Source organism: Platichthys flesus, chromosome 6, assembly GCF_949316205.1.
Source record: "Platichthys flesus chromosome 6, fPlaFle2.1, whole genome shotgun sequence".
Classification (NCBI taxonomy): domain Eukaryota; kingdom Metazoa; phylum Chordata; class Actinopteri; order Pleuronectiformes; family Pleuronectidae; genus Platichthys; species Platichthys flesus.
Window position 1 is genome coordinate 15,531,449 of NC_084950.1, and position 26,519 is coordinate 15,557,967.

Here is a 26,519-nt window from a genome sequence, read left to right on the forward strand (position 1 = left end):
ACAGAGATGCACGGCTGTCACATGAAGAGGTCAAACATTTGTTACTGTAGTTGTGACAGTAATTTGGCTGGTAGACAAAAGACAAATCAATCTAATGTTTATAAACATGACTAAAGAAATATACTGTAGTAAGAGCACTTAACGGCATTTTCAAACTAAAACATCTCTGTCCACACAAACACTATCAAGCCTGGAAAAGCCTATCCCTCGCGTACACTGGGAATGAGGCTCTTAAATTCTGCAGTCGTGTGGATGCTGTTGTAGTAAAGATGATATGTTTACAAACAAAAATGTAGTATGGATTTAGCGCAAGTCACATATACTTAACAGGCGATATAAGGACTTTCAAAGAGGTTGAAAGATGAAAACACCAATGACTTACACAAGAAACTGAACAAAATCTAACACAACCAACCTGGCTAAGTGGGTCATATTAGGATAAATGTCAGATATTTATAGTCTACAAATATCTGAAAAGTTTGTCATTTAGTACTTACATAACCAACGTTTGAAAGCAACACAAGAAAACAAACGAACAGGGACTCCTTTCAGAGTCCTTTCTGCAGATATAAAAAAACAGAACATCTTAAGGAGTTGAAAATGCAAACTTGTTTTTCTGATAGATAAATGTTTGTCTTTGTCAGCCACCATACAGTGTATGCAATTACTTAATGTGAATGAAACTTGGAAACTCTTTGTTTCACAGCCTGCAGATGTTCCTAAACCAGTGAGTGCACCAGGCCCAGTCCCCAAAGCCAATTCCCTCAGCAACCTGGAGCAGGAGAAGTCCACCTTTAGGTAGGTAGTCCCCATTACAGCACCCTGGGCTGCAGACTAACTGGGAGAAGGACAACTCTAAAGATCCTTGCAAAGGCATCTTGGAATTAATTTATTGTTGTTTGAGCACCATCTAGTGGAGTTAAGTCACTGTGCAGCCAGTGCTCTCTGCAGTACTTTGCCAATGCAAAAGTGTTTTCTAAAAGGAAGGGACTCGACCCAAACCTGCTGTCTCTCTGCTGTGAAAACCTCTGCAGCTGTTCTCATGTCTCTTTCGGCTTCCTCTGCAGGGCTCCTGAGCCACAGAAGCCCCACACTAAACCTCTGGATGATGTAATGCGTTCCAACCACTATGACCCAGATGAGGATGAAGAGTACTACAGGAAGCAGTTGTCCTACTTTGATCGCCGAAGCTTTGACAGCAAAGCCATGGGCCAGCCTGCCCCTGGCATCAACCGCTTCCATGATCTGCCCAAACCAGCTCAACTGTCCTACCCGTACAACAGGTATAACAACACACCTCACGCCCGCAGTGCTCCGTGCACAAAAGCTGCAGCATTAATATTGTTTTGATTTCCTGTATCGTTTGTGTCTTTCTGCCTCAGAGTCGAGTCTGTTGAGAAGGTGAGTCCAGTGGAGAAAAGATACGAACCCCTGCCCCAAATCAGCCCCTCCTCTCAGTATGGACCACCAGCCTCAGCCATCCCACCCAACACACTGCCCAAACTCAGTCCCAGTGACGGTAAGCTCTCGTGTCTTCTGCCTGTCTCTTGAACCCTTTTACGATGTAAGCAGGAAATTAAAAGTGGAGTATATTTTATAGTCTAATAATTCCTACAGGGAATGTTAAGTTACCTCATATATCAACATGATGCAGGTCAATAACTTTCCAGTCTCATGTATGTCATGTTTCGATTGATTACTGGGATGTTCACTCGGGCCTCCCTATGAGGTGCTAACGTGCATGGGATTATGCACAACAGGATTATGACCAGGATTCAAATAATCATCATCGGTTTCATTACTAACAAGAGATTACAGTTATAGTACTTTCAGTTGGAGAAAAAAACTGGCATATTAATTAAAATTCCTAATAATCTTGAGTCACTTACCCAACATTACTGTTTTATTGTGCTCACTGTAAATAATATAAAAGCATTATCTGAACTTCTCATTTACTAAGATAAAATATTTGGCCAAAGTCTGTATTTAAGTGCTTGTATCATCCGCTTCACATTTCCAGCAAACCCCATACCCGAACCGTTGACTTCACCTAAACCTGAGCTGTCGGCTCTCAGGCCGGCCAGCAGGGAGGAACCTGCACCAGGTGGCTACCTGCCCCCAAGGGGCATCCCTGACAAACCAGTCAACGGCACTGATGCAGCTCCTCCAAAGACACTCGGTGCTCCTGCTCCAACTAGCTACAACCGCTACGTCCCAAAGCCTTACACCAGTGCAGCGAGGCCCTTTGAGCGCAAGTTCGAGAGCCCCAAGTTCAACCACAACCTGCTGCCCAATGACACACAGGTGAAGACAGACCTACTCAGCAAGCCCAGTGTGGGCAGCGGCAGCGGCGGGAAGCCTCAGCTGTCACCACAGCCCCTAGATCACGACAGCGGGCTGGACACCTTCACACGCACCATGGACAACAGGCCCAAATACCAGCACAATAACATCAACGCCATCCCCAAGGCCATCCCTGTAAGGTAAGACGATCATAAAGCTTCCCATCCCGCAGCAGCAGTACGCTCCCTGAGGTTTAGCACTGAGACGCATCTCTCTCATGTCTTCTGCTGTTGTGACTGATGATGATGACGATGATAACTTCTGTTCCTCAGCCCCAACGCATTGGACGATGACGATGAAGACGAAGGGCACACGGTGGTGGCCACCGCCCGCGGAATCTTCAACTGTAATGGTGGAGTGCTGAGCTCCATTGAGACGGGCGTCAGCATCATCATCCCTCAGGGTGCCATCCCTGAGAACGTGGAGCAGGAGATTTACTTCAAGGTGTGCCGGGACAACAGCATCCTGCCCCCCCTCGACAAGGAGAAAGGTCAGTACTGCTCAGCCATACAAAGTGACTTAATATCCTGAATATGTATACAAATATTCTGATCCTATATTCCAGAGGTCTGTCAAGCTTCTGACACAGTCACCAGACCCAAGTTTACAACTCAAAGTAAAAGTAAAAATAAAAATCACGCTCAATAGAAAGTTTTGCAGCAATACAACAAACTTGCTAAAGAGGAAGTGATATTGTTGCTGCTAGTGGCTGACCACTGCTATAATTTATTAGAGGATGTCAGGACATGTTCAGGTCATGAGTCATTGTTTAAGCACACTGCCACTGCCACATTCAACACTGCACATCCTCGGGTCATTAACACACACAAACCAAGTGTGAAGCTGATGAGATGAATGTGGAATATGTATTCCAACAGACTGACAGAGACATTTGTGGTTGTCGCTAGATTTGTAGATTGTCAACAAACTACAGTACACTTCACATCGGTGAGCCAAACACTGGCATTACAGCCACTGAGCAGCCGAGCTCTAATCCATCACAGATCTTCTTCTGCACATCGTCTTCCCCTCTCCTCTCTCCATTCTCTCCTCTGTCTCATCAAATAAAGCAGAAATGCCAAAAAGAAATTATGTCTTTATGATGAGCAGAATGATTACAAGGTGTAACTAAACTATTCTTTTCCACCTCAAACAGTTGTACATAGACTAACATCCATGTCTGCATATCTTAAATTAACATTTAGCGACAGGGGGTTGTACTTATGTAATTAACCTGACAAGTCAGTTAGCAGTTTAATTCTCATTCACTGGGATGGGTCTGGCAGCAGCCTCCATTTTTGCCCCTTGACTGGCTAATAGATAATCCTGTGTGCTCATTAATTCCTGCCTGTTTAATTTGTGGAATTTAAATGTCCTGTGTCTGTGCAGGAGAAACGCTGCTAAGTCCGCTGGTGATGTGCGGCCCTCACGGACTCAAGTTCCTGAAGCCAGTGGAGCTGCGCTTACCTCACTGTGCGTCCATGACCCCCGATGGTTGGTCTTTTGCTCTAAAATCCTCCGACTCTTCGTCGGGTACGCTGTCCTCTCTCTGTCCTTTTGGGGTCTGTGGGCTGGCTTTGGTGATTAGAGATGATTTTTTCTGAATCTTTTTTAATCATCTCATCTGTTTCCATATTCCCCCTCACTTCTTTATCGTGCATGACTAATTTGGACATTTAAAAAAAGACTGACTTGATTAGATAACGAATAAAACATTTTAAATGATAATGATCATAATGACATTATCCTGGTCCAGCTCCAAATGATTTACTCCTTTTCTTATGAAATATCTATGTGATATTAAACTGAATATCATATAGTAATTTATTGTTATTTTACAATTTGTTGATCGTGAAAACTCAAACCTTTATAGAAGACTCACAGTTAATTGTTTTCATTTCTGGTTTTAATTCATCTTTTTAATAACGGTTTGGCAAAGCTTGACAATTGCCTTTACCTGTGTCTTCTGTTTTGTGACCATGATTTTAATTTATTAAGTCTAAATAAAGGATAATCAGGTCAAATGTAACTAACAAATGTACAAAACACCTGGTTAACTAATGTATGTCGTGTGATGATTATATGCATGATTTAATTAAGGTTGGATCATGAATTCCTGTTGATGATAAAGTCACTGTGAGTTGATGTGATTAGTTAACACTTAAGAATCACTGGACACCTAGAAGTCACTCTAGTGCCAAGATTCCAGGATCAGCCCTCTGAATCATATCCCATCCCTCCACCAGTTTTGTGGCATCTATCCAGTGGTTTAAGTGTAATGCTGCTAACTATGAGAACATAACCTCCTTGGTGAAGGTCATGACTGTTAAATCAGTTTGTGCATTTGTTTGCACACCATCACGTGAGCTGGAATCCAGTAGCATGGGGCATTTCAGATGTATGTGTTTGATTAACCTCACAGTAGCTATCAGACGGTACCTATCCAGTACAGACTTATATTTACTTTTGATAAAAGAAAGTAATAATTAGCAAATTATTATCATATCATGATTCTTACGTAGAGGTTCACGTGTCAGCCAGGTAACTAAATGCTCTCATGTGAACTCTCAATTCTTTCTCGGGATCCCCTCATGTTTGTCCCTTGGAATAATTTGACATCGCCTTTTTTATGCTTTTTTTACAGAGCAACAAAACAGGAATGTCTTGGAAAAATAGTTGACTTGTGTATTTAAAATAATTTCACTCTGTTAACACAGATTATCCATATATCATGATATATCTGGAAACTTTTCACAGACCCCCTGGGCGTTTGCCTCAGGACCCTGTTTGAGAAGAACTGTAATAGATCCCTCCTCTGCTGGAGCATTACACCCCTGCATCACTGCAGGGTTCAGAATGGACTTCTGCATTTTGTTGAGGTTTACGTTCAGTAACTTATTAAAAACAGACTCTATACAATTGTTCCTTTATAGAGGCCGATCATCTGTGTTAGTCTGAAATGGACCTGGATTCCAGCTCACTTACTGGCACATAGGTTCATGTATGAGATAACTAGGTAACATTCATTTAAGTAACAATCCATTAAGCATTTAACTCGTCTCATTAACTCACGCTGAGCAACAGGAATTCACAACACATCCTGTTTCCAGATCAGCATTAAATCATCTGTCGTTCTTAATGAAGAACGGAAAAATCTCTTGTTCTGTCGTGAGCTTCTACTGTTTCCTGTGTTTGAAGATGAAGGTTCTCCAGCAGCTGACATCCCGTCTCTCTTTATTCCTGCAGGCGATCCCAAAACCTGGCAGAACAAATCTCTCCCGGGAGACCCCAACTACCTGGTGGGTGCAAACTGTGTATCTGTGCTCATTGACCACTTCTGAAGAGGGCGACAGCTGGCCTGTTACTGAATGTGATGAACTGGGGGCCTCCGCTGCCCGGCCGTGCTCCCTGAGACGTGGCGGGGGGGCACAGTGCTCAATGAAGTATGAACTCGGTACTCTCATGTTGTTTACTGTGCCCAAAACTACAAAAAAAAAAAAAAACAGAGAGTCACACAAGGAGAGTCGGAGGAGTCCAGCATCTCCAAGGCTGCGCTCCCTTTTTTTTTCTTTTTTTTTGGTGCTTTCAAGGCTTGCAAAAAATTAACGATAACATGAAGTTATTTAAACAAATTAACTGAAGTTGGAATGCATGACCAGTGCACAGACTGAATACTCTCATTTTGACTTTTTTAGCTAATTTTGTAAAAGGGTCAGAGCAGTGCAAGAAAAAAAGGAGAATTTTGGAAACTTGTTTAATATTGCAATGGGATTTTTTGCGTACTGTAAGAAGAAAAAAAATAACACAACACTCACAAACAGCAAAGTTGGTATATGCAAAACTTTTGTTTGCGAGTTTGTGGTCATGCGTTTCACTCTTGAAGGATCTTGGAGGACTTGAGAAATGCTGAGCCTGACGCACGAAGGAAGAAGAAGTAGGTATCATAAATATAAAAAATATATAATAATAATAATGAAGAATGAAGGTTAAGTATTAGTATCAGATGCCCGTCTCTTCCGACGGGGCTCTCTGTTTAAACTGATGTTTTGTAGCAAACGTTTTACCGTAGATAAATATACTGACTTGATTTTACGAACTCCTGCTGTCTAGAGATCTATGCATGTGCTATGACTCAGGTCCAGAAGCCTGTTACTACTAAGTTCAACACATGGAAATCCCATCGTACACTGCAAGCAGTGATGCCTTATCTGCATATTAACTTTTCAGTGACACATTCGAACATCGGGTCCTTTGGTTAGAGCGTCACTACAGAAGAAAACATTGTCTCTCTGCATTTTCTCATAACCAGTGAACTTGGATTTAGCACACGAGAATAATTGAGGCTGATAAAAAGGTATGCTTTCTTTTACTGCTATGCATATGAAGTCTGAGGAAATACAAAAAGCTAGAAGATGTTTAAAATTGTGGCTGTACATATTGCTAGCATATGGCCTTGGTTCTCTGTAAATTGACTTTTGTACATCTTTGTTATTTTGTATAAAAGAGAAAAGGTTTGTTTAAAAAAGACAAAGCGGTACCATTGGTTATGTTTGTATTCTGGTTATACCCCTGAGCCTTGGAACTGACATAAGCAGTAATAAGTCCGACTTTTTTACCAACATATACACACACTACTTAAGGCATTTTTAACAGTCAGAAAAAGTTTTTATTCTTATTTACAAAATAGAGAAGTGCTTGGTTTAAATGATTTTAAAAGATGTACTTGAGGGGGTCTGCTGTGAAGAGTGGTCCCTTCCTTTATTTGTGATACTGGATGCTGTATTGTGTGCCCTAAAATGTATTTTTGTACTAATAGACAATTTATTATGGCACATCAGTACTATTTTCTTTTGATATAATAACACTGCTTCAACCCAACACTAGTTTATTTTCCTGTGTGGCTGACATTCTTTTTATTTATTTGGATTTCTCTTCGGTTCAACTTTTGTTTTGTTGGTTTCCTTTGCGACACATTTCTAAGTATACCACTGTATTAATAAATAAATTCATTTTTAAAGTAACTGCTAGTCGGAGTCCAGTTTTGTGCTTTGCTCCAGACTTCAAGGAGCTGTGTTTCCGAAAAGTTTTAGTGTTGCAATTCGTAGAAAAATAGAAAGAAATTCCCCTCAACAGAAATCAATGAAATGTTTAAAACCCCTCCCCCCCGCCCTTCAATTCGAAAGAGAAGGAAAAGATTTCCTGGTCGCCTGAACCTTTTAATATATTCAACACAAATGTTCATTAAATACATGACACTATTCATTATGACACAATGATTAGCTCACATTCACTGCCCATTATCACAAAGTTACTGACACTGTTTGATCGGCCAATCACACTTTTAAGAAGAATGTGTCACACCTAGCAACAGACCTGACCACACCCCTTCCCTAGAAGAAAAACTGTCAGAGGAGTTTCCTAAATCACTCCTGAACCTGGACGCCTTGATCCAAAGGTTTGGCTCAGTCTAGCGTGTGCTCAGTGTGGGTTAGGGTTGTGCATGTGTGTGTGCGTGTGTGCACGGCCCCAGATGTTTTACATAGTAGCACACCCAGACTGTTTTTTCTGCCAAATTCCATAAAGGATTCCTCTGTGTGTTCATATGCTGGCGACTGTATCAACAGTTTGCAGTAACTGATTTACTTTTTTTTACCGTTCACATCTGCTTCATTAAAACATTCAACATGTGCATTTAGTGAAATGAGCAAAACTTAAATCCAACGCAGACGATCTGCGTTGAAACATGAGGCGTCCCATCGGTTTCCTAACCACAACTTCTCTTCTGTAAAAACAACTTTCCTTGTGTACTTTTTTAAATGACCTCATCCTGTTCAGTGGCAATGTTCAATCATAAATGTTATCCTTTCTTTAAGAGTACCTTAAATAAATGGGTTTTGAACTACAAATGTTCAGTTATTTCATTTAAACTATAATTCACAATGTAACAAACAAGTTTTTCCTGAATCAAAAGTTTAATGAACGGACAAAATCACTAATATATGAGCTACTGAGACATCGGCTGTTCCCGTCACAGACTCAGCAGAGCACATGCGTCCGCCAAGGCCCGACAGTCCCTTTATTCAACCAAGAGAGAATTCCACACCCTCCTAGATGATTGTTCACTGAATAAACCTGATTGTTTTCATCAAGATTAATTGTTCCCTAGGAAATCACTGGAAATGACCCATACCTCATCCTTCCACCAGGTTTCATGGTACTCTGTCTAGTAGATATTTTGTAATCCTGCTAACTAACAAACACAGAGAAACAAGTGAAGAAACAAAATAGCAAAAGTCATTTTTAAGTGATGTTAAATTCAGTGTCCGACGACCAAAAAAGGAACCTGTTGGCCGTGTGACCAGGCTCGTGACAAAGTCTGAGTGTAGTTTTATCTGAAAGGTTGTGTGGGTCAGTCACCGTCCTCCAGCTGCTCTGTTCACATGTGTGCTTACAGCAGCACAGCAGCAGCAGCTTATAGATTAACAACAGAAAGAAAAGACCCACACTTTCATGATTCAAGTGAAAGTTGACAGTTTGAGCTACTAATCACACAATCGCACAATCAGAGTGTGAATGACAGTGGCTGTTTGTAACATCAGTACAAAGGTACACTGATAACCCCCCGCTGATAATATGTGATATAAGTAAGTTTAAGAAATCAAAATAGCTGATCTAAAATAGTTTTTAAAATATTAGTGTGTCCTCAGGCCGATGCAAAAAGCTTGAGATAATAGTAAATAAATTCCATGTCGTGGAAGACATTTACATACAGAGATGAACCGTAGTTGAGTTAATTTAAAAAGAAAAGGTTCTCTTCACATTATGACAATGATGACTTGACGTTTCAAAGTCAGCCCCTGAGATTAGTTGATCGCGATAAAGGTCCAAGAGTAAACTGTTAAATCTTTTGTAAACGGCGACGGTCGTGTTCGCATTAGAGTTTGATTTCCTTTGACGCTATAGCTCGGTTGATCTCCTCCGTCAGCGGGACGTAGCTCTTTCTCTCAGGATCCAGGAAGTACAGACGATCTTCAATTTGAGTCGGGTCGAATCCCTCCTGCACCAACCTCACTTTCCTCATCTTGAACGTCCCCGTCATCTCCAGGCAGGGCTACAACAAAGAAAAGGTGTGGAGGTAAGAAGCGTTTCAGTCCAACTTCAGTTTCGGAACAACACACGAGGATCATGGATCCTGACCTGACTTCAGTGTTTTCCCTACATTCACAGCTCACTCACTCATTCATAACTCCACTTCCTGTCCTCATGTGAACACATTAGCTGCTTTTCACACATACACTGAACTCTGGGGAATTTCCAGATTTCTGTTTTTAAAAATCGCCTGCTGCGTTGTTCATGTTAGAATTGACAATAAATATTTATACAAATTTAAACCATTTCAATATGAATAATAAACCTTTAAAATGAGTGTCTAGCATCTTTTTAAGAGTAAAATGATAAAAGGCAGTCTGCAGTTTTCCTAATGAGCAACAACTTCAGTGGAGACGATGAGGCAGCTTGTATATTTCCTGAGAAGCTAAATCTGAGGCTTAAATGATGTGACTACACAGCTAAGGTTAACCCAGACCCATCGTACATTCTGATGAACTCAGAGCTTCGCAGTAAGAGTATGTTTTATTAGAAATTTGACGCCATGTCTCAGGAGGACGTGTATATGTGATGGCAAACGTCTGAGCGAGACCCAGAGAAGGTGCAGACTTTCTCCGCCTGGAGCCGATATGATCTCTGCAGTAGAATGACTATGTTACAGTCCAGACCCGGTTCTCTGGAGTTCCTCTGCAGGTCATGTTGAAAGCTTTAGTGAGCTAGTCTGGTTTGAGGATGCAACTTGAACTGAGCCTTAATGTTTAGTTGCATTTAGATGATCAATATCAAGAAGAAGCCAATAAGCAGCAGTAATGAAATAAATATGAATCGAGTTTGGTTACCTGAATTCTGATGAATCGAGGTCTGGCATATCCTGGGAGGTTGTCGACCACCTGCTTGTAGACGTCGGAGCAGTCGAAATCTTCTCCTTCCTTCAGAGTGATAGCTGCCATGCCGATTCGCCCTTCATGACCTTATCAGTGTTTGATTCACAAACAGGAAATATTGTTAGATACATCGTTCATTTATTTTTGATTATCTTCAACTTCACAGACACATTTCTACAGAACAACTAATGAGTGTTTTGTTACCTTTAACTTCAACACCATAGACGTTTGCCTCAAAAATGCAATGAGCCTTAGTGAGATTGTCTGCGACCTCTGATGTGGCAACGTTCTCTCCTTTCCATCTGCAGTAAAGACACAGAGACACTGTGTTGAAACAGCAGTGTTGCAACTCGGACACATGATCAATGCTGAATCCAGGGTCTTCAGTCATTTTGAATCATTACCATACCAATGACTTCCTTACTGGTACTGAACTGAGATAAAAAAAAATTGACATATTCCAAATCTTGACTTAAAATGCTGTCATAAAATTCTGTCTATTATCTGTAAAAACAATCAAAAAAGATGAATTTTTACTTTAAAATTGTATGAAGCAATGATAGGTTATCCCTAAAAAAGAACGGTCCACACTGAGCGGTCCAGCCATACAAAAAATGAATCTGATCGGATGAGTGGATGTCGATAAATTTAAAATGAAAGGAGAGTCGGAGAGAGAGAAGGATTTATCAGTTTTGTAAAATAGATTTGGTCAAAACAGGATCATCCTTTAAGAAAACCAAAGCAACAAAACAGATCGATAGATACTTAATCATGGACTACAAACCTGAAAGTGTCGCCGACTCGATCCATGAAGTACACAAAGTTCTCGTGGTCAAACCGGAGCAGATCCCCCGTGTTGAAGTACATGTCGCCCTTTTTCATTACGTTGTGGAGCCTCTTCTTCTCGTTCTGTTTCTGGTTACCAGCATATCCAATGAAGGGAGACCTCTGAGTTATCTTTCCTACCAAAAGTCCTGTCTCACCTGATAAGGAGATACAGGACAAATGGTCATCAGAGTTTTCCATAGAGCCACAGTGACCTCATCAAGTGGCACACCAGGAATCCAAAGGGTGAGAGTGTGATGACCACTCACCTCTGGCTGCTTCGATGCACAGACCCTCCGAGTTTCTGACAGGCTCCTCGTTCTCAATGTCAAACTTGATCAAAGTGTAGGGGAAGAATAACTAAGAAGGAACAGAGACAACACTCATCAACATGTAAATCATTGCATTTGATTTAATAGTTGATTTTGTTTTCCTTTGCTTGTTTAACAAGAGTCTAAAGTGATGTCGCTCTGAGGCCCTGGGCACCGCTCTCCTTGTAGCGAAATGCTAATTCTTGCATGTCGACCGTCCCTGGAGCCACATGACCACCATGACTAAAAACACCACACAAGTTCCTCTACCTACCCTGTGGACAAAGTTGAGTCGCCCCACCGCTCCGATCTTGGACGTGTAGTTTATGAAGCCGATGTTCCCCTCTGTGGCAGCGTACAACTCTCGGACTTGAATGGCACCGAAGCGATTCAGGAACTCTGACCAAATGTCCTCCCGGACTCCGTTCCCGATGGCGATCTTCACTTTGTGGCTCTTGTCGTTGTCCCTCTGCAAACAGTGGCATCACTTCTGATTAGTAAGAGATACAATTAAAACAGGTGACGATTTATGTAACCTCAAGTTGGCCACGTTACCTTGGGCGTGTTGCAGAGGTAGCGCATGGTTTCACCAATGTACTGCACCACCGTCACGTTGTATTTCCGGCAGTCGTCCCAGAACTGAGAGGCAGAGAACTTCCTCTTCAGAACCACAGTCATACCTGCAGCAGACATGACGTCAGACAGATTATACGGCTTTGATCTCACCGCGAACACTATCGCCTTCTTCAAAGCCTAAATTCAGCTGTGTGAATTATTGTATTCTTCTTCTCGTGAGAAGATCAGGAGGATCACTACCTCTCTCGATGGCTCCTGACAGCCCGATGAGGAAGCCCGCGCTGTGATACAGAGGAAGGTTGATGTAGAAGATGTCGTCTGCGGTGATCCCGCATGCTGCCTGGATGAAGGAGGCGGCCCAAACCCTCTCATGGGTGACAACCGCTGCTTTGGGTGAACCTGCCAAGGTAAAAGAACAACATCTCAGGGTTTCGAATGCAACAGATAGAGGGATCTGTGTATCTGAGAGATACACAGGGGTTTCAAAACATCCCTACATAGATGAACCCACTCCTTCAGTTGTCCCACCTCTCTGCTGTTCATTCACAGCAATGGGTATATCTTTAACTTTTTCTTTTCAATTTACTCTAAGAGCAGGTAATAAGCGTGACGGTCAGGGACTTGGTTCACAAAATCATCTGCATCAGGTTTTGGTTGTGCACAGTTAGTTTCTTCTGGGCTTAAAAGGGGAAAGAAAAATTAGACCCCAGCCGCACTCTACGGCACAGCACCAAACAGTGAAAGTTAACAACTGGCCGGTGAATGTGGTGGAGCATTCAGCAGCTAAAGAGCAACATAATTCACACAGGAGTTGTTGTTGGTGGCAAGAAACAAGAATCCATATACACACTGATATCGCTCCTCGTCTGCTGGATGTGTAAATAAATCACTAACACGTTCAACATGTTATAACGTGATAAGAGGCCACAACAATCAAATGAACCCAAGACAACAAAGACAAATCCGTTTGTGTTGCGCTGACTGTGGCCACCATTACAGAGCAAAAATACTGAGTGTGTACATCAAACCTACAGACCTGCTGCCACAGTAAGAGTTATAAAGAAGCCTGTGCTCTGGAGGACCTGTTGTCCAGGCGAAAAAGACAAACATCATGTAAACCAAACATTACTATGGTTTGATTGAGACATCTGTTTCATGTTTGCCTCCTCACTCTTTTACTGGAGAGAGAGCGGGTCGTCGACTTAGCAGAAGGTCGGTGGTTCAATCCCCATCCCCCTATTACATACTGAACCTGCTGAACTTGCCCCTCATGGCTCTGATGTGACTGTGTGTGATGTGTGATAAAGAAGGTGTTGCTAATAGATTCACTGAATGGAAAGTGCTTTGTCTGGTCACTAAAAATATATAAACAGACAATTTACCATTTTCTATTTGATTAAATAGATACAGGACTAACCCTAACCCTAACCCTAACAGTTTGGGAGGGGATTGAGTCCTGCTCTAACAATCCAGAATAAGAGTTTCCCTGTGGAGTTTACTAGTCGAGCTAGTGAGCAGCTTTTTATGAGTGGGTCCCCATTCAGTTTGTGTTGAGCAAAATGACACATTGTGCAAAAAGAAATGCAGACATTTGGTTATTTGTTGTGTTTTCAGAGAAGTATCCTGGTGTACCTGTGGTGCCTGACGTGTAGATGTACAGAGCGGTGCTCTTGATATTGACATTGGCTCTGAGGTCCCGGGACAGAGGCTTATCTGAGGCCTGGGAGATCTTGTCAGACAAAGACTGTACGCCCTGGACACTGCAGCTGTCTGACAGAATATAGACACTGATCCCCTGCTCCCTGAGTGTCGGTAGAACCTCCTCCACAGCGTCCTGCAGCTCTGCAAACATAGAAAAGAATTCAGCTCCAATCTTATATGTCAGAGTGCTGTGTTGCACAATCCTGCACATGTGTGCCTGCATCACGTTACCTCGGGCCCCACTGGGATACGAGCACATGGTGCAGGCAGCTCAGCTCGAATGCATTTTTCAGTAGTAAAACTCCATGAGCCATAGTGAGTGTGGAAAAGTGGAGTCCTGAGATCAGTGTTTCCTCAAATAACCTCGATCTGCAGGAGTGAATGTGGAGCACACTGACTGAGTCCTTACAGGAGGTGAAGGGATTCAAACTAAAAACCTCTTCACTCTACTATCTTCTTTGCTACTTTACAATCACCCCGTCCAGGTTGGTTTTTAACCCGAACTCGAAACGCAGCAGAGGAGATAGCTGATATTTGGACCACTATCAAATATTTACTTGTCCAGGAGAGGCTGCGACAAGTTGGAATAAATCTGTGTATGACATATCTCCATGGAACAGTTATCTGCTGTGACACATGTATAAATATAAAAGTTTCCAAAAACACAAAATAATAACTCTTCACTTCTGGTTCAGACTAAATTAGAGAAATCATTAACAGCCTTTCAGCAGTGTTGTTCATGAAGTCTGATCAGCACTGCTGCAGTTACCTTCATAAACCCATAACATGCTATATGTATAAATATAATATATATTAAAAACGTACATGTAATTACACACAGGTAACAGATAAATGAAACCAGACAGGTCTTATCTTCGGTGGAACAATATGATCTTTCAGTATGAAATGTGAAAAAGGGCCCAAATAGACCCATACACATATATATAGATCATTTTGTTTTATTGTCTTTTCTATTCTATTATGTCTGATTATCCGCTTCTGTAACAAGTGAATTTTCCTGGTGTGGGATCATTCAAGTTTTACCTGATGTTGTTCTTTCGAACTAAGTTCTAACAGAAATAAATAAACTAAAACCAGGTGATTCGTAAAAAGTCTGAATACTACAAATAATTCAACTGATCTACAAAAAATCTATAAATGAATCTATATCATTATCACAGTTATTTCTAAAACTCTTTGGTCATGAGTTGCATCATTAACAGATTTTTTCTATCTGATCCTCTGAGGTTAAGTTTTATGTACTTTTTTTAACATTTAAAGAATTGGTAACCAGTTACAGAGGGTTGTGTGGACTCAAACCCTTCACCCACCCATCCATCAGCATAGTGGGGAGTGGATAATGAGTGCACTTTCCCAGAGCAGGTTAAAGATGCATCATAATAACTGATCCGGACCCCTGGCCCTCTGTCCTGCGGCCCTGGCCCTAGTCTCTCTCCTACCTGGGGACGTGATGATGACCTTCGCGCCGGAGCAGGAGAAGCAGTGCAGCAGGGACCTGGACCGGATGTTGAAGTTCAGCAGGGCCGAGGGACAACCCAGTTTGGACAAGCCGAGCCAGATCCACACGAAGCTGGGCTCGTTGGGCAGAAACAGGGCCACCACGTCCCCCTCCTGCAGCCGGGCGGCCGCCTGCAGGGCTCGGGCCACCTTGTTGCTCTGCTTGTCCACATCTCCGTAAGAAAAGTCCCGGCCCTCGAAGCGCAGGAAGATTTTATCCGGGTGTCTCTTGGCCGCGTCCAAGAAGCAGTCCAGGATGCTGTAGAAACTCTTGCTCTTCTTGTACTTGATGAGCCGGACGCCGAGTCTGAGGCTCCGCAAGATGTACGTCAGGTCCGCGGCCCAGTACGGGAAAAGTGTGGTGATGACCGGCAGGGACAGCAGAGCCAGTCCGGCCAGCACGGTGAACCACATGTACATTTTGCAGCTCTGCCCGTGAGCTGGCTCATCAGTGTGTGTGTGTGTGTGTGAGTGTGTTTGTGAGTGTGTGCGTGAGGGGGAGGAAACCCTGGATATTTGTGACAAAGTTCAGCAGCTCTACCCGGGGCGGCGCTCAGCTCCGACCCGCTGACCCCTCCCTCATTCCGGACGGAGAGCGGGTGTTTCCTCCCTTTTTCTTTTACACTTCACTTCTTTCAGTGTTTGCCCGGTTCTCATGTTGTGTTGTTGTTGAGTTCCCTCGCAGAGAGGAGAGACGGAGGACAAGAGACAAACACGAGGAGACACGCTCACCCCATCCGCACTGATTTACACCCGCGACACCTGCAGGTTAGAGAGCTAACTGCACCCGGTGTTGTTTTTCAGAAGGACGTCGTGAAGCGACCACAGCAAAAACTGTGATTTATGAGGACACACACACGGTCGTGTTTCCATGGTTTCAGAGGACGTTACATTGACTTACATTGACTTTTTGGAGACTCATTCGAACCGTAACCATTGTTTCTACTTACCTAACCTTAACTTTACCTTTATCTAACCTTAACCTTAGATTCAACTTCAAATTAAAACTTAAAACCAGGACCTCAGAAATTAAGTTTTGCATCAGTAGGACCAGACTGTGGTCCCCATGAAGTGTACTGGACCTGTTAATGTCAGTGCTGGATAAGGCCAGATAAACACGCACACACAGACACACACATACAGCTCTTAATGTGCAGCTAAACCACAGAGAAAGCAAAGAAATATAACCACACATTTTACATTTAAGACTTTATGTATTTAACCCGCTGATTAATGAGGCTGCTCTCCATGTCTGAGCTCTTGTCACACCAGCCCCTGGGTCAGCCTGCTCCCAACCAGAGGGTCATGGTCGTGCTTTACGGAAACAGATGAGGATTCGTGTTGACCATTACACAACAAACCAGTCCCGTGTGGTTATTTTAAGAAAGTCACAAGAGTTATTAAACTCAATATGTCATAAATTCGGCAGGACTTACAAAGTCGCCTTTCTAAATTAACATAGATTAATGAGCCCCAAATAACCCTCTAATATTTGTAGGATAAACATGAGGTATCAGTGGTGTGTGACGTGTGAGTGTGTGAGATATGAGTCATTTAGTCCACATTAATAATTCATTTATTTTTAAATGAAAAGGGACATTTTAGAGCAGGTGATGTCTTTATTTTAACTGTAACTTAGATATTTAACACTGTCTTGAAAAGCTTGGGTTCAGATCTAATAAACAGTGTAGGAGGAAAATAAGAGATAGTTTCATTACTGTATTTTATTCTTTGAAGCACAAGAGGACATGTGTGACGATCACCGGCCCTCAGCAGAGGGAGGGACATTTCAGCAGACACTCTCACACAAAGAGAGGTGTCTTGTGTCCAGGCCAGCGATGTCCCCTCCTACACTGACAACAGGCTCCACAGAGCACAATGCACTGAGAAGGGGCCGTTTTGTCAAGAGGCCTACAGCTCGGTTTTCTTCAACACGAAAAACTCGCTTATTGTTTCATCGGAAGCCACAGTGTGACTGCAGCAGTGTGTAAGTGTACATGTGTTCTGTATATATGTCACTCGCAGCTCAGTGCAACAGCATCAAACATGTGATACAGAATCATGAGGGGATAGTTGTGAAATGATTACGGAGGTAGAAGAACAAACATGGCGTAAAGATAAATCACAACCCGGCATCTTTCCCTAGATTTTGTTCTAATCTTTTATATTTTGATTTTCCCTGAAGTCACTCCATTGAAGATGTCCAGTGTGAGTGGGATGTAATTCCTCTCTTTCTCATCCAGGAAGTAGAGTGGGTCTGTTATTAGATTTGGGTCGAAGCCCTCCTCCACAAGCTTCCCCTTCAAGTGCTTGAACGTGCCTGTTACCTTGATGGAACTCTGCAACAATCAAAATGTTTAAATTACATGAATGACATATTAAATAAATCAAGCTCTCAACACCACAGAAAGAATCCATCCAAACCACTTATCCTATTAGCTGTCACTGGGTGAGAGGCAGGGTACTTTCTGGATGGGTCACCAGGGTATCACAGGGCCGACATACATTTGAAAAAATATTTAATGACTGAGGAAAATGCACCTGAATCCTGATAAACCGTGGTCGTGCGTAGGCTGGCAGGAAGTTTTCAACGTGTTTAAAAACATCTGCAGAGTTTAACTTCTGTCCGTCTCTTAAAGTAACAGCAGCCATCCCAGCCCTCCCCTCCTGACCTGTAACACAACATTAAATCAAAATACACAAGAAATCAGGTTACTGTACTGATTCAATGTGCATACCCATACATAGTACATGTAGTGACATAATGGTACCCCTGTTATCACAGCTCTTAAAGGGGCACTCCACCAATCTTAGACATAAACAACAGTAGGATAGATAGCCTTTGATAAAAGTTGCATAATTTGTTGTCAAGCTGTGGAGGAGAAAATTACTTGAAGTCAAACCCAGGGTGTGAGTGGGCTTGTAACCAAAAAGGGAGGGCCTAATAAAACAGTGTTTGGACAATTTACCCATACTGGGAACTAAAATAAATACTTAAAACAAACTAGTTTGTACAATTTGCCTTCTGACCCCATCTAAGGGTATGAATGTTTTTCTGAACCTCAACACACTGAGTCAGGCTTTTGCCCGGGGCCCTCAAAATCTTTTGAAACACTCCTGCTTTTCGGTGTTCGACAACATGACATCACTTTGAGATATCTTGTCTATTAAGTCGTAAATATGCTCTACTGTCTTCCCAACAAATCCTGTTCCTTTTTTCTTCACCCGTCTCTTGCAAGCCTCTCGGATCTTGTGGCCAATCAGACATCAGCGTCAGTCCACCGCACCAGACACACTTCTGTGTTTGAAAGTTCACTCTGATCCGAGTCGTACTTTGTAACATGTTGCAATGTAGGTTATCTGTCTGTGTTTTGAACTTTGCGCTGCCTGTGTCTTTTTTGTCCTCTCTGGTAGATATTTTACTTTACAAGAACTGCGCTTGATCCCTGGGGTGAGGTCGTCTTTCAGCACATAACGGTGGGACTGGGAGAACTTGAAACCCAGGATGAACTTCTGGTCTGGTTTCAGAGTCTAAAACCAGTGATGCGATCATTATTCGTATAAAACTGCTTTTATTGGTCAAAGTTTACGAGCAGGGCATTGACTTCCACACACTGACCGAGTGTAAACACATATTCACTGGAGGCAAGGTCCACTGGGAGTTTATAACACCAGCTCTGACCTTTTACCTGAAAACAATATGTCTGGTCTGTAACCCACACACAGAAACAAAAACATACACATGGAGCCCACATTTAACTTGCTCTTTATATAAAATAATGTAGTGATTTATATTAGTTTAACCTATCTAACATCTGGGAGAGAATACACAATAAATCGGTTGTGGTCATTAGATTGGTTGTAGCCTTTATAAACTGAGAAAGCAGATAAAAACTAAATTCCTTTTCACTTTGAAATGAGCAGAAACTTGTTGGTGTTCCCTGTTCATTTTAGTTATAAATCAATTATTAAACAGTAAGAAGTGACTGAACATCCTGGTGAACTATTAACATGTGTTCAGTTGGGGTTTGTATAGTTGCACAGGGCCAACAGATGTCTATAAACATATAAATAAATAGATGTTTAGATTATTATTAGATATGAGTAGTTTAGTTGTAGTAATTATTATTATTCTGTCAGATCAATATTGTGTGAGACAAATGAGATAAAACCAATATTTAATTCAATTTTTAATAATGAATGTTAAATTAATTATTATTTTAATTATTTATTCATGTTTTATTTTATTAAAATATTAAATGCCTTCTGTGTTTTTTTCAGATTTCTGAATCAAAGTCTATTTTAGGGATAGATGAATCAATTCACTGATTTAATTATTAATTAGGCTTAAATCATGAAATTAAATGTCTTTTTCACTTTATACAATTTTTTTTGGATTAATTTAAGAATTTAGCATTTGTTTACATCATTTCATCAAAAATACCAAAGAGTCCTAAGTAGCAGCCTCTAAAATATGAGCACATGCTGCTCTTCAGTTTGAAGTTATTGTCGAGTGAATATATTTCAATGTTTCAAATCTTTAGGCAAAAGAATCCATCTGAAGACAGCGTATTGGTTTTTAAGAAGTTGTGATGAAAATGTTTCACTATAACTAAATGACATTAGTTGTTATTTTATGCCCTGATTTATGCAGCAATTTCTGCTACTGAGTCTGTTTGAGGAAGATGTCCAGTGAGAATTACCTGGCACTTTAATTCCATACACGTTGGCCTCTTTGATGCAGTCAGCCACCGTCATGACGTCAGCCACCTCAGTTGTGGCCACATTTTCTCCTTTCCATCTGGTGATAATAAAAACCAAATGTTACAGGCTGTCTATCACCGAGAGGTATAAACTGCACGGGACTGAAACACAACCTGAACGTGTCACCGACTCGATCGTCAAAATAGATGAAACCCTCCTCATCGACACGCAGCAGGTCGCCAGTGTTGAAGTACACGTCTCCTTTCTTGAAGACGTCGTGCAGCTTCTTCTTCTCTGTCTGCTGCAGGTCTCTGGCATAACCAAAGAACGGAGTCCTCATGGATATTTCAGATACCAACAGTCCAGACTCACCTGAGGGAAGAGGTTTAAACAGGAGAAGTTGCTGAGGTGACCCCACCAGTCTCTTATGTTGTCATGTACAACAGAGACCTAGAGGCATCATACTGTTATTAAAGTAAACTTTCACATGTACTGCAATTATAAGGTGTTGTAGAGCACAGAGATCATTCAGATGTATGAATATATAAAATGGACTTAAATATTTTTAATGATGTACAGAATTCACGAAGGGGAAAAGTGCTGACTGGGGTCATAGCAACGTTATCAGAAATACTGATGTTATAGGCCAAAGTAAACCTTCCATCCCTACATATTATTTTAAAATGTGAATATACTGTTTTGGATATTTTCCCTTTTTACCTCCGTCAAAGAGGTTATGATTTCACCCCCATCTGTTTGTTGTTATCAGGATTACTCAAAAACAACTGAATGGATTCACGTTAAAACTTGGTGAAAGCATGTGACATGGGCCAAGGGAGAACCTGTTCAACTTTGGTGCAGATCACAGATTTCTCAGAGAGCTTTAATGAGAGTGTACACCTGCCAGGGCCAAACAGTCGCCTTATGGAAATACATTTAAATTCACTGGATACAGATTATTTGGATCTGCACCAAAATGGAAACACTCATAAACATCTCGACATGTCTATGTTTTTCATCAAGATCCATGAATTCTTCTCACAGAAATCAAGGAATATGTTGAAAGCTTGAACAAACATTTTATGGGATATTTCCTGACCCATAATGCATCCCTCCACAGTGATTTATGGCAAACAGTCCTGTAGTCTTTGTGTTATCTTGTTTATAAAGAAACCAACTAACAAACAAGCAAACAAACAAACAGAAAGTATTAGAGTTTTTCTAGATAAAGATCCAATAATATTTTTCATCTTTATATGTCTGTATTTTATTATAGAATTGTCAAATTTACGGGCACGTTGGTTAAATATGTAGGTATTGGCCTTTTAACAGCCAACTAAGTGTAATTTATAACATTTTATAGTAACCATATAATTTATGGTATTGACCCACCTTTCGCAGCCTTTATGCAGAACCCAGATGAAGCCCGCACAGGTTCTCCTGTCTCCACGTTGTATTTGATCACACAGATTGGGAAAATCATCTGCAAGACAAAAACGATATTGATGAAAACATTTTACTTCATAATGTAGGAAATAAACATGAACCGTTACCCTGTTGAGGAAGGAGTCTCGCCCCACAGCGCCGATCTTGCCGGTGTAATTGTGCAGAGCAATGTTCCCTTCTGTCGCTCCGTAAAACTCTCGGATTTGGATTTTCCCAAACCTGCTGATGAATTCCCTCCAGACATCAGCTCGGATCCCGTTGCCCAGCGCCAGTCTGACTCGGTGGTCCCGATCGTTGGGTCTCTGACAGGAAAGACGATAGAAGAACATCAGAGGTGATAGTAGCTGCGTTAGTGTTGGTGCTGCCACAGACGGTGAGTACCTTTGGTGTGTTGCAGAGGTAACGCATGATCTCACCGATGTACTGTACGACAGTAACGTTATATTTTCTGCAGTCATTCCAAAACTGAGAGGCAGAAAATTTACTCCTCAAAGCCACAGTGATACCTGCACACAAAAAGCAAGGTGACAAAGGGGTCAAAACAACCACCGTTGTTATCTGATGCACACAATGAGCCCATATTTACCACTCGTTGTGTTACAGTTCTGCTCATTTGACCCATAGACTGTTGATGGGCATAATGACAGCTCCACTAAAGTGAAGCCACAGCGTCTTGGTTGCCCCCTGGTGGCTGGCTACAATGCAGGTCATAAATCCCCCCTCCTCCATGTTAATATGTGGGACATGGACTAAACTGAAACTTCAAAAGTACATATGTCAAATATGTGATCTTAGCTACTTCTTATCACACTGATATTGTTTTTAAACAATATCAGTGTGATTTTAAAGCATCTAAGATTGGTTATTAGATGCTTAAAAATCGATCGAGTACGTGATTTAATAGGACCTGTATACCGCAGCCCGATCACCACCTTAGACTCTGGCTCCAAATGAGCGAGATGACAGTGCTTAATTTCTGGACAGTGGGAGTAACTGGGGATGTGTCAATGTCATCCATCTTTATACAGTCTGTGGTTTGAGTCAATTTTAAACATGATGATCTTAAACACAATGAGTCACATTTACAGTCTCATTATTTTCACTATGAGTGACAGAGGCTGGACGCGCCGAGCATTGCATTTTGTTGTTTTGGTCTTGGTTTTGTTGACAGTAAGGACAATTTAGAATAACACTATAACCTCCTCCTTGAACTAAATGACTGTTCAACCCAGAGGTGTGCGTACCTCTCTCAATGGCTCCAGTGCAGCCGAGGAAGCCGGTGCTGTGATACAGAGGGAGGCTGACGTAGATCACATCACTGGAGTTCACTCCTGATGTGCGCTGAAGCCAAGATAAGAACCACAGCTTGGTGTGAGTGAGCACCGCTGCTTTAGGGAGACCTGGTGAAAAGAAGCCAGATGCTGCATGAAGCTGACATATCGCTGTGGGATCACACATGTTAGAGCCTGAAGTCGCTCACCTGTTGTTCCAGATGTGTATATGTAGGCTGCAGGACTGTGCAGGGTCACGTGGGACCTTAGATCCTTGGACAAGGGCTTAGAAGAGGCCAGGCTCATTTTATCTGTGAAGCTCTCCATGCCGACGGCCGTGCTCGTGTCAGTCAGGATGTAAACAGCGACCTGCTGCTCCAGCAGACTGGGCAGGATCTCCTGCACTGCATCCTGCAACTCTGGAGATAAAACCCAAGGAACATGATCGTTCTCTGACACGCAGAGACTTCAAATAGTTGAAGAAGAATGTGATCACATTCACAAAGGACAGGGTAATATTGTTTATTTTGTACCTAAAGGTTTAAGTAAGTTCAGTGTTGTGAGTAGTACATACTTTCTACTAAGCTCATCTTTAATGTTCAGGCGTTTGTATTTGTATAAATATTAACATAATCAACTCCTGAGGATACAATGACCTAGATCTAGATACAATGACCTAGATCTAATCACAAACTTAAATCTAAAACTAATAATAATGGGACATTTATTGTGATAATTATCGATATTGACATTAAATTTTTTTATCTTGGTATAATTTTTGATCATTTAACTCAGCCCTAGTTTGTATTTAACTTTAGTAAATGATGAAGCTGCCTCAGGATCTGGAATCACTGATTAAATACAGTGTGTACGTGAACATGGGTCCTAGGCTCCACTGGGTGTTTTACAGGTGGCAATGAAATTAATAAACCTGACATGTTATTTATATTTATTAGTGCCCGAGCACTGACAGGCACTGACAGACAGTGAGGCCCTATTGAAATTGTAATATTATTAATTTGCAGGTAAATGAATTGGCTTTTTGAGGGCTTTAACATGCTCAAATTCTTACCAAAATTTGCAGAAAATTAGAAAGTGGTGAAAATGTACATATTCTGGAGGAATTTTCAAGGGGAGTGGCAAAATGGCTCAACGGTGCCCCCCCCCCAAGCCCCCTGGAATGTGTTCACATTGACCGATCTTGACAAAAATCGACCAGACAAACAAAAAAGTCTGAGGTGCAATTAGAAAAATGCAATAGGAAGCCTGCTATTTTGCATTTAGGGGCCATTTTGGCCATATTCCACATTTTTACTTTGAGGTACTTGGTTATCAGGCCCAGTTTTCCACTCACTATAATGCCAATATAATTTTTGCAAAGATATTATATATCTATATATTGCCAATTCCAATCCTTAGTCACCCTATGTGCTGACTCAACACAACTTATTGTGTATCTTATATTTGGTACTTTCAAGGATTGAGCAGTCCTGGTCTTAGTTTATATTTGATTTTCAAAAAACATAAAGGTACCAGTTTAAAAAATGTTAAACTATGATTAACTTAAAATCTCTGGGTTGTGGATGGCTGATCCGATAAAAAAAGAGAAATGATTTGCTCATCACTGACAACAAAATATTTCACATGTTGGGAGACAGATGCACCAATTATTACACTAATGATGCCATAATGTGATCATGAACCATATGACGGTGGATTGCGAATCAGAGATCGTGGATCCATTTTTCTAGTTTTATTATTGTAATGTGTGCTCATGCTTTTTTAAGATCATTGTCCTCTCAGCAGTCAGACTTTTAAACCTGCTGTAGCCCTGGTGTATGGCACACACACATTTTTATATACTTAAGTATTTTAACAAAGGACTAATGGATGTTTAACACTCTTTTTATGTATTGTTATGATGTGTATGGGTTGTGTGTGACTACTGTTTGCAAACCAAATGTCCCCTCATTATTAATTTGTTTTCAGGCGAATGAATTGGCTTTTTGAGGGCTTTGACATGCTCAAATTCTTACAAAAATTTGCAGATAATTTGAAAGTGGTGAGAATTTTGTTTGTTTTTAAGTTTAAAAAACCCACCCCGCCGATTGTTGGAGGCTAGATCATTGTGTAAAGCTCTGGTGATGGAGGTTGTGGGTCAATGTTATAAATATTGTCTTTGAATGTTAAAATTGATGGATGTGTGTTGACGTTTTTAAAAGGCACTGATGATCATTATTATAAAACCTCTTCTGAGTTAAATCATATGCTGATAATACTTGACTTGAGCCTTGAGCCTGAGAGTGAATGACTGAGATCTGACTTAAGAACCTTCAGCAGCCACCAGGGTCGAAGCTCCGCAGCAGCTGAAGCAGTGCAACAGGGACTTGGATCTGACGTTGTGGTTGAGGAACGCGGCGGGGCAACCGATCTTCGCCAGGCCGAGCCACAGCCACAGGAACACGGGCTCGTTTCCCACGAACATCGCCACCGTGTCGCCCTGCTTCAGGCGGCCGCTCTGCACGAACACTCTGGCGGCCTGGTTGCTGAGTTCGTCCGCGTCCCGGTACGTAAACGTCTCATCCTTGAAACGGAGGTACGGTTTGTGCGGGTGCGTCCTCACCGCGTCCAGGAACCGGTCCAGGACGGTGTAGTTGTTCTGGATGTGTTTCCGGATCCGGCGTCCAGTTTGGACTTTGTCCAAAACGTGTTGGAGGTCCAGGTGGAGGTAAGGGAAGCGGAGGAAGAGGAGGCCGAGCATGAGCACAGCTGCACACAGGGTCCAGAGGAGCATGGTGATGAGTGGAGGAGTTCAGTCAGAGAGGCGAAGTTTCAAAGTGAAGAGGGAGAGGAGGGGTGGTGAAGGTGATGAAGAGGAGGAGGAGGAGGAGACAAACTGGTTATAAATCAACAGAGCTGCCACAGGAACTGGAATGACTGATTTACACTAAGATCATCTAATCCTCATAGGTTTTAAAGAGAGAAAGCGCTCTGCAGGATTCCGTACTGTGTGCAGTAGTTTGCTGTAGGTTTGCTGTGTTTCTTTTTTCCCCTTCCATTTTGGTTAGGGCGTTTTGTGTTCACCCTACAGTTGTTTAATAAAAAATACTTGTTTTCTTTTAACTCATCCTACTGGCTTCTTGTTTTTGGCCCGGTTTATTTTTAATCGTTTGTCCCTCATGCCCCAGATTTCTTAGGGACGTAACACACACACACTCATAGATATTAGTTCCGTCAGGGAAATGTAACATTTGACCACAATATGAAACATTTTATTTCCCCTTTGATTGATCATGATTGAAGCTCATACAATGTAACCTTTATCATGCTGTATCCTGTACTACTGAATGAACCTCGGCCTGATTGCATTAACTAAGGCATCCTTGTTTAGATTTCATCAGAAGATCCCAACCTTTGACTTTGTAAGAACCCCAACCAGAGTGGGAGGGGTGAGCCAAATGTATAAAGACAAAGAACGGTTTACTATTGGTGTGCATATTACAAACTACCCTTTTTGCTGTATGCACCATACTCTGAGTATTAAAGTGTGACAATACTGTAAGAGAGCTGTGTCTCGTTCCTCGTTGGTGGAGTGGGATTGTAGAAATGCCACGACAGTAGTAAGTCTGATGTCAACAAGATCTATGAATAATTCCCTTACAAATCAGTGAAAATGACAAATACATATATAATGCAATTGTAAATAAAGTGAGTCTGGATTTGTTCAGATCGGTGGCAGTATATAATGGATTTTTTCCCCATCCTTTCATTGATTTTCATGAAAAATTGCTCAGTTGTGTTTGGTAATCCTGCTAACAAACAAACAAACAAAC

General features: G+C 41.7%; 3 protein-coding genes across 12 annotated transcripts in view; 1 reads left to right on the forward strand and 2 right to left on the reverse strand.

The window, feature by feature from the left end:
- Nucleotides 1–7,364, forward strand: part of tjp1b (tight junction protein 1b) — a 53,509-nt gene extending 46,145 nt beyond the window's left edge. For 6 of the 10 annotated variants that reach the window (XM_062389513.1, XM_062389518.1, XM_062389519.1 and 3 more), the window contains 7 exons: nucleotides 707–798; nucleotides 1,068–1,283; nucleotides 1,383–1,519; nucleotides 2,021–2,483; nucleotides 2,616–2,833; nucleotides 3,733–3,876; nucleotides 5,590–7,364. In XM_062389513.1, the coding sequence (XP_062245497.1) occupies nucleotides 707–798; nucleotides 1,068–1,283; nucleotides 1,383–1,519; nucleotides 2,021–2,483; nucleotides 2,616–2,833; nucleotides 3,733–3,876; nucleotides 5,590–5,684 (1,365 nt within the window). In that variant the 3' untranslated portion in view covers nucleotides 5,685–7,364. The remainder of the gene's footprint in view (nucleotides 1–706; nucleotides 799–1,067; nucleotides 1,284–1,382; nucleotides 1,520–2,020; nucleotides 2,484–2,615; nucleotides 2,834–3,732; nucleotides 3,877–5,589) is intronic. The other 4 variants (XM_062389517.1, XM_062389523.1, XM_062389516.1 and 1 more) reach the window with 2 other exon arrangements.
- A 174-nt stretch (nucleotides 7,365–7,538) lies between these two features.
- Nucleotides 7,539–15,758, reverse strand: zgc:101540 (hsFATP2a_ACSVL_like domain-containing protein). Its single transcript, XM_062389524.1, has 10 exons — nucleotides 15,208–15,758; nucleotides 13,679–13,888; nucleotides 12,287–12,445; nucleotides 12,026–12,150; nucleotides 11,745–11,939; nucleotides 11,429–11,519; nucleotides 11,119–11,317; nucleotides 10,539–10,636; nucleotides 10,290–10,420; nucleotides 7,539–9,454 (listed from the first exon to the last, which is right to left on the reverse strand). Exons 1-10 carry the CDS (start codon nucleotides 15,683–15,685, stop codon nucleotides 9,278–9,280), a joined length of 1,863 nt encoding a protein of 620 aa, XP_062245508.1. The 5' UTR covers nucleotides 15,686–15,758; the 3' UTR covers nucleotides 7,539–9,277.
- A 1,106-nt stretch (nucleotides 15,759–16,864) lies between these two features.
- Nucleotides 16,865–25,524, reverse strand: LOC133954936 (long-chain fatty acid transport protein 2-like). Its single transcript, XM_062389525.1, has 10 exons — nucleotides 25,018–25,524; nucleotides 22,896–23,105; nucleotides 22,660–22,815; nucleotides 21,797–21,921; nucleotides 21,523–21,717; nucleotides 21,362–21,452; nucleotides 20,143–20,341; nucleotides 19,969–20,066; nucleotides 17,807–17,937; nucleotides 16,865–17,604 (listed from the first exon to the last, which is right to left on the reverse strand). The coding sequence occupies exons 1-10, from the start codon at nucleotides 25,478–25,480 to the stop codon at nucleotides 17,428–17,430; spliced, it is 1,845 nt and encodes a 614-aa protein (XP_062245509.1). The 5' UTR covers nucleotides 25,481–25,524; the 3' UTR covers nucleotides 16,865–17,427.
- Between the last annotated feature and the right edge of the window lie 995 nt (nucleotides 25,525–26,519).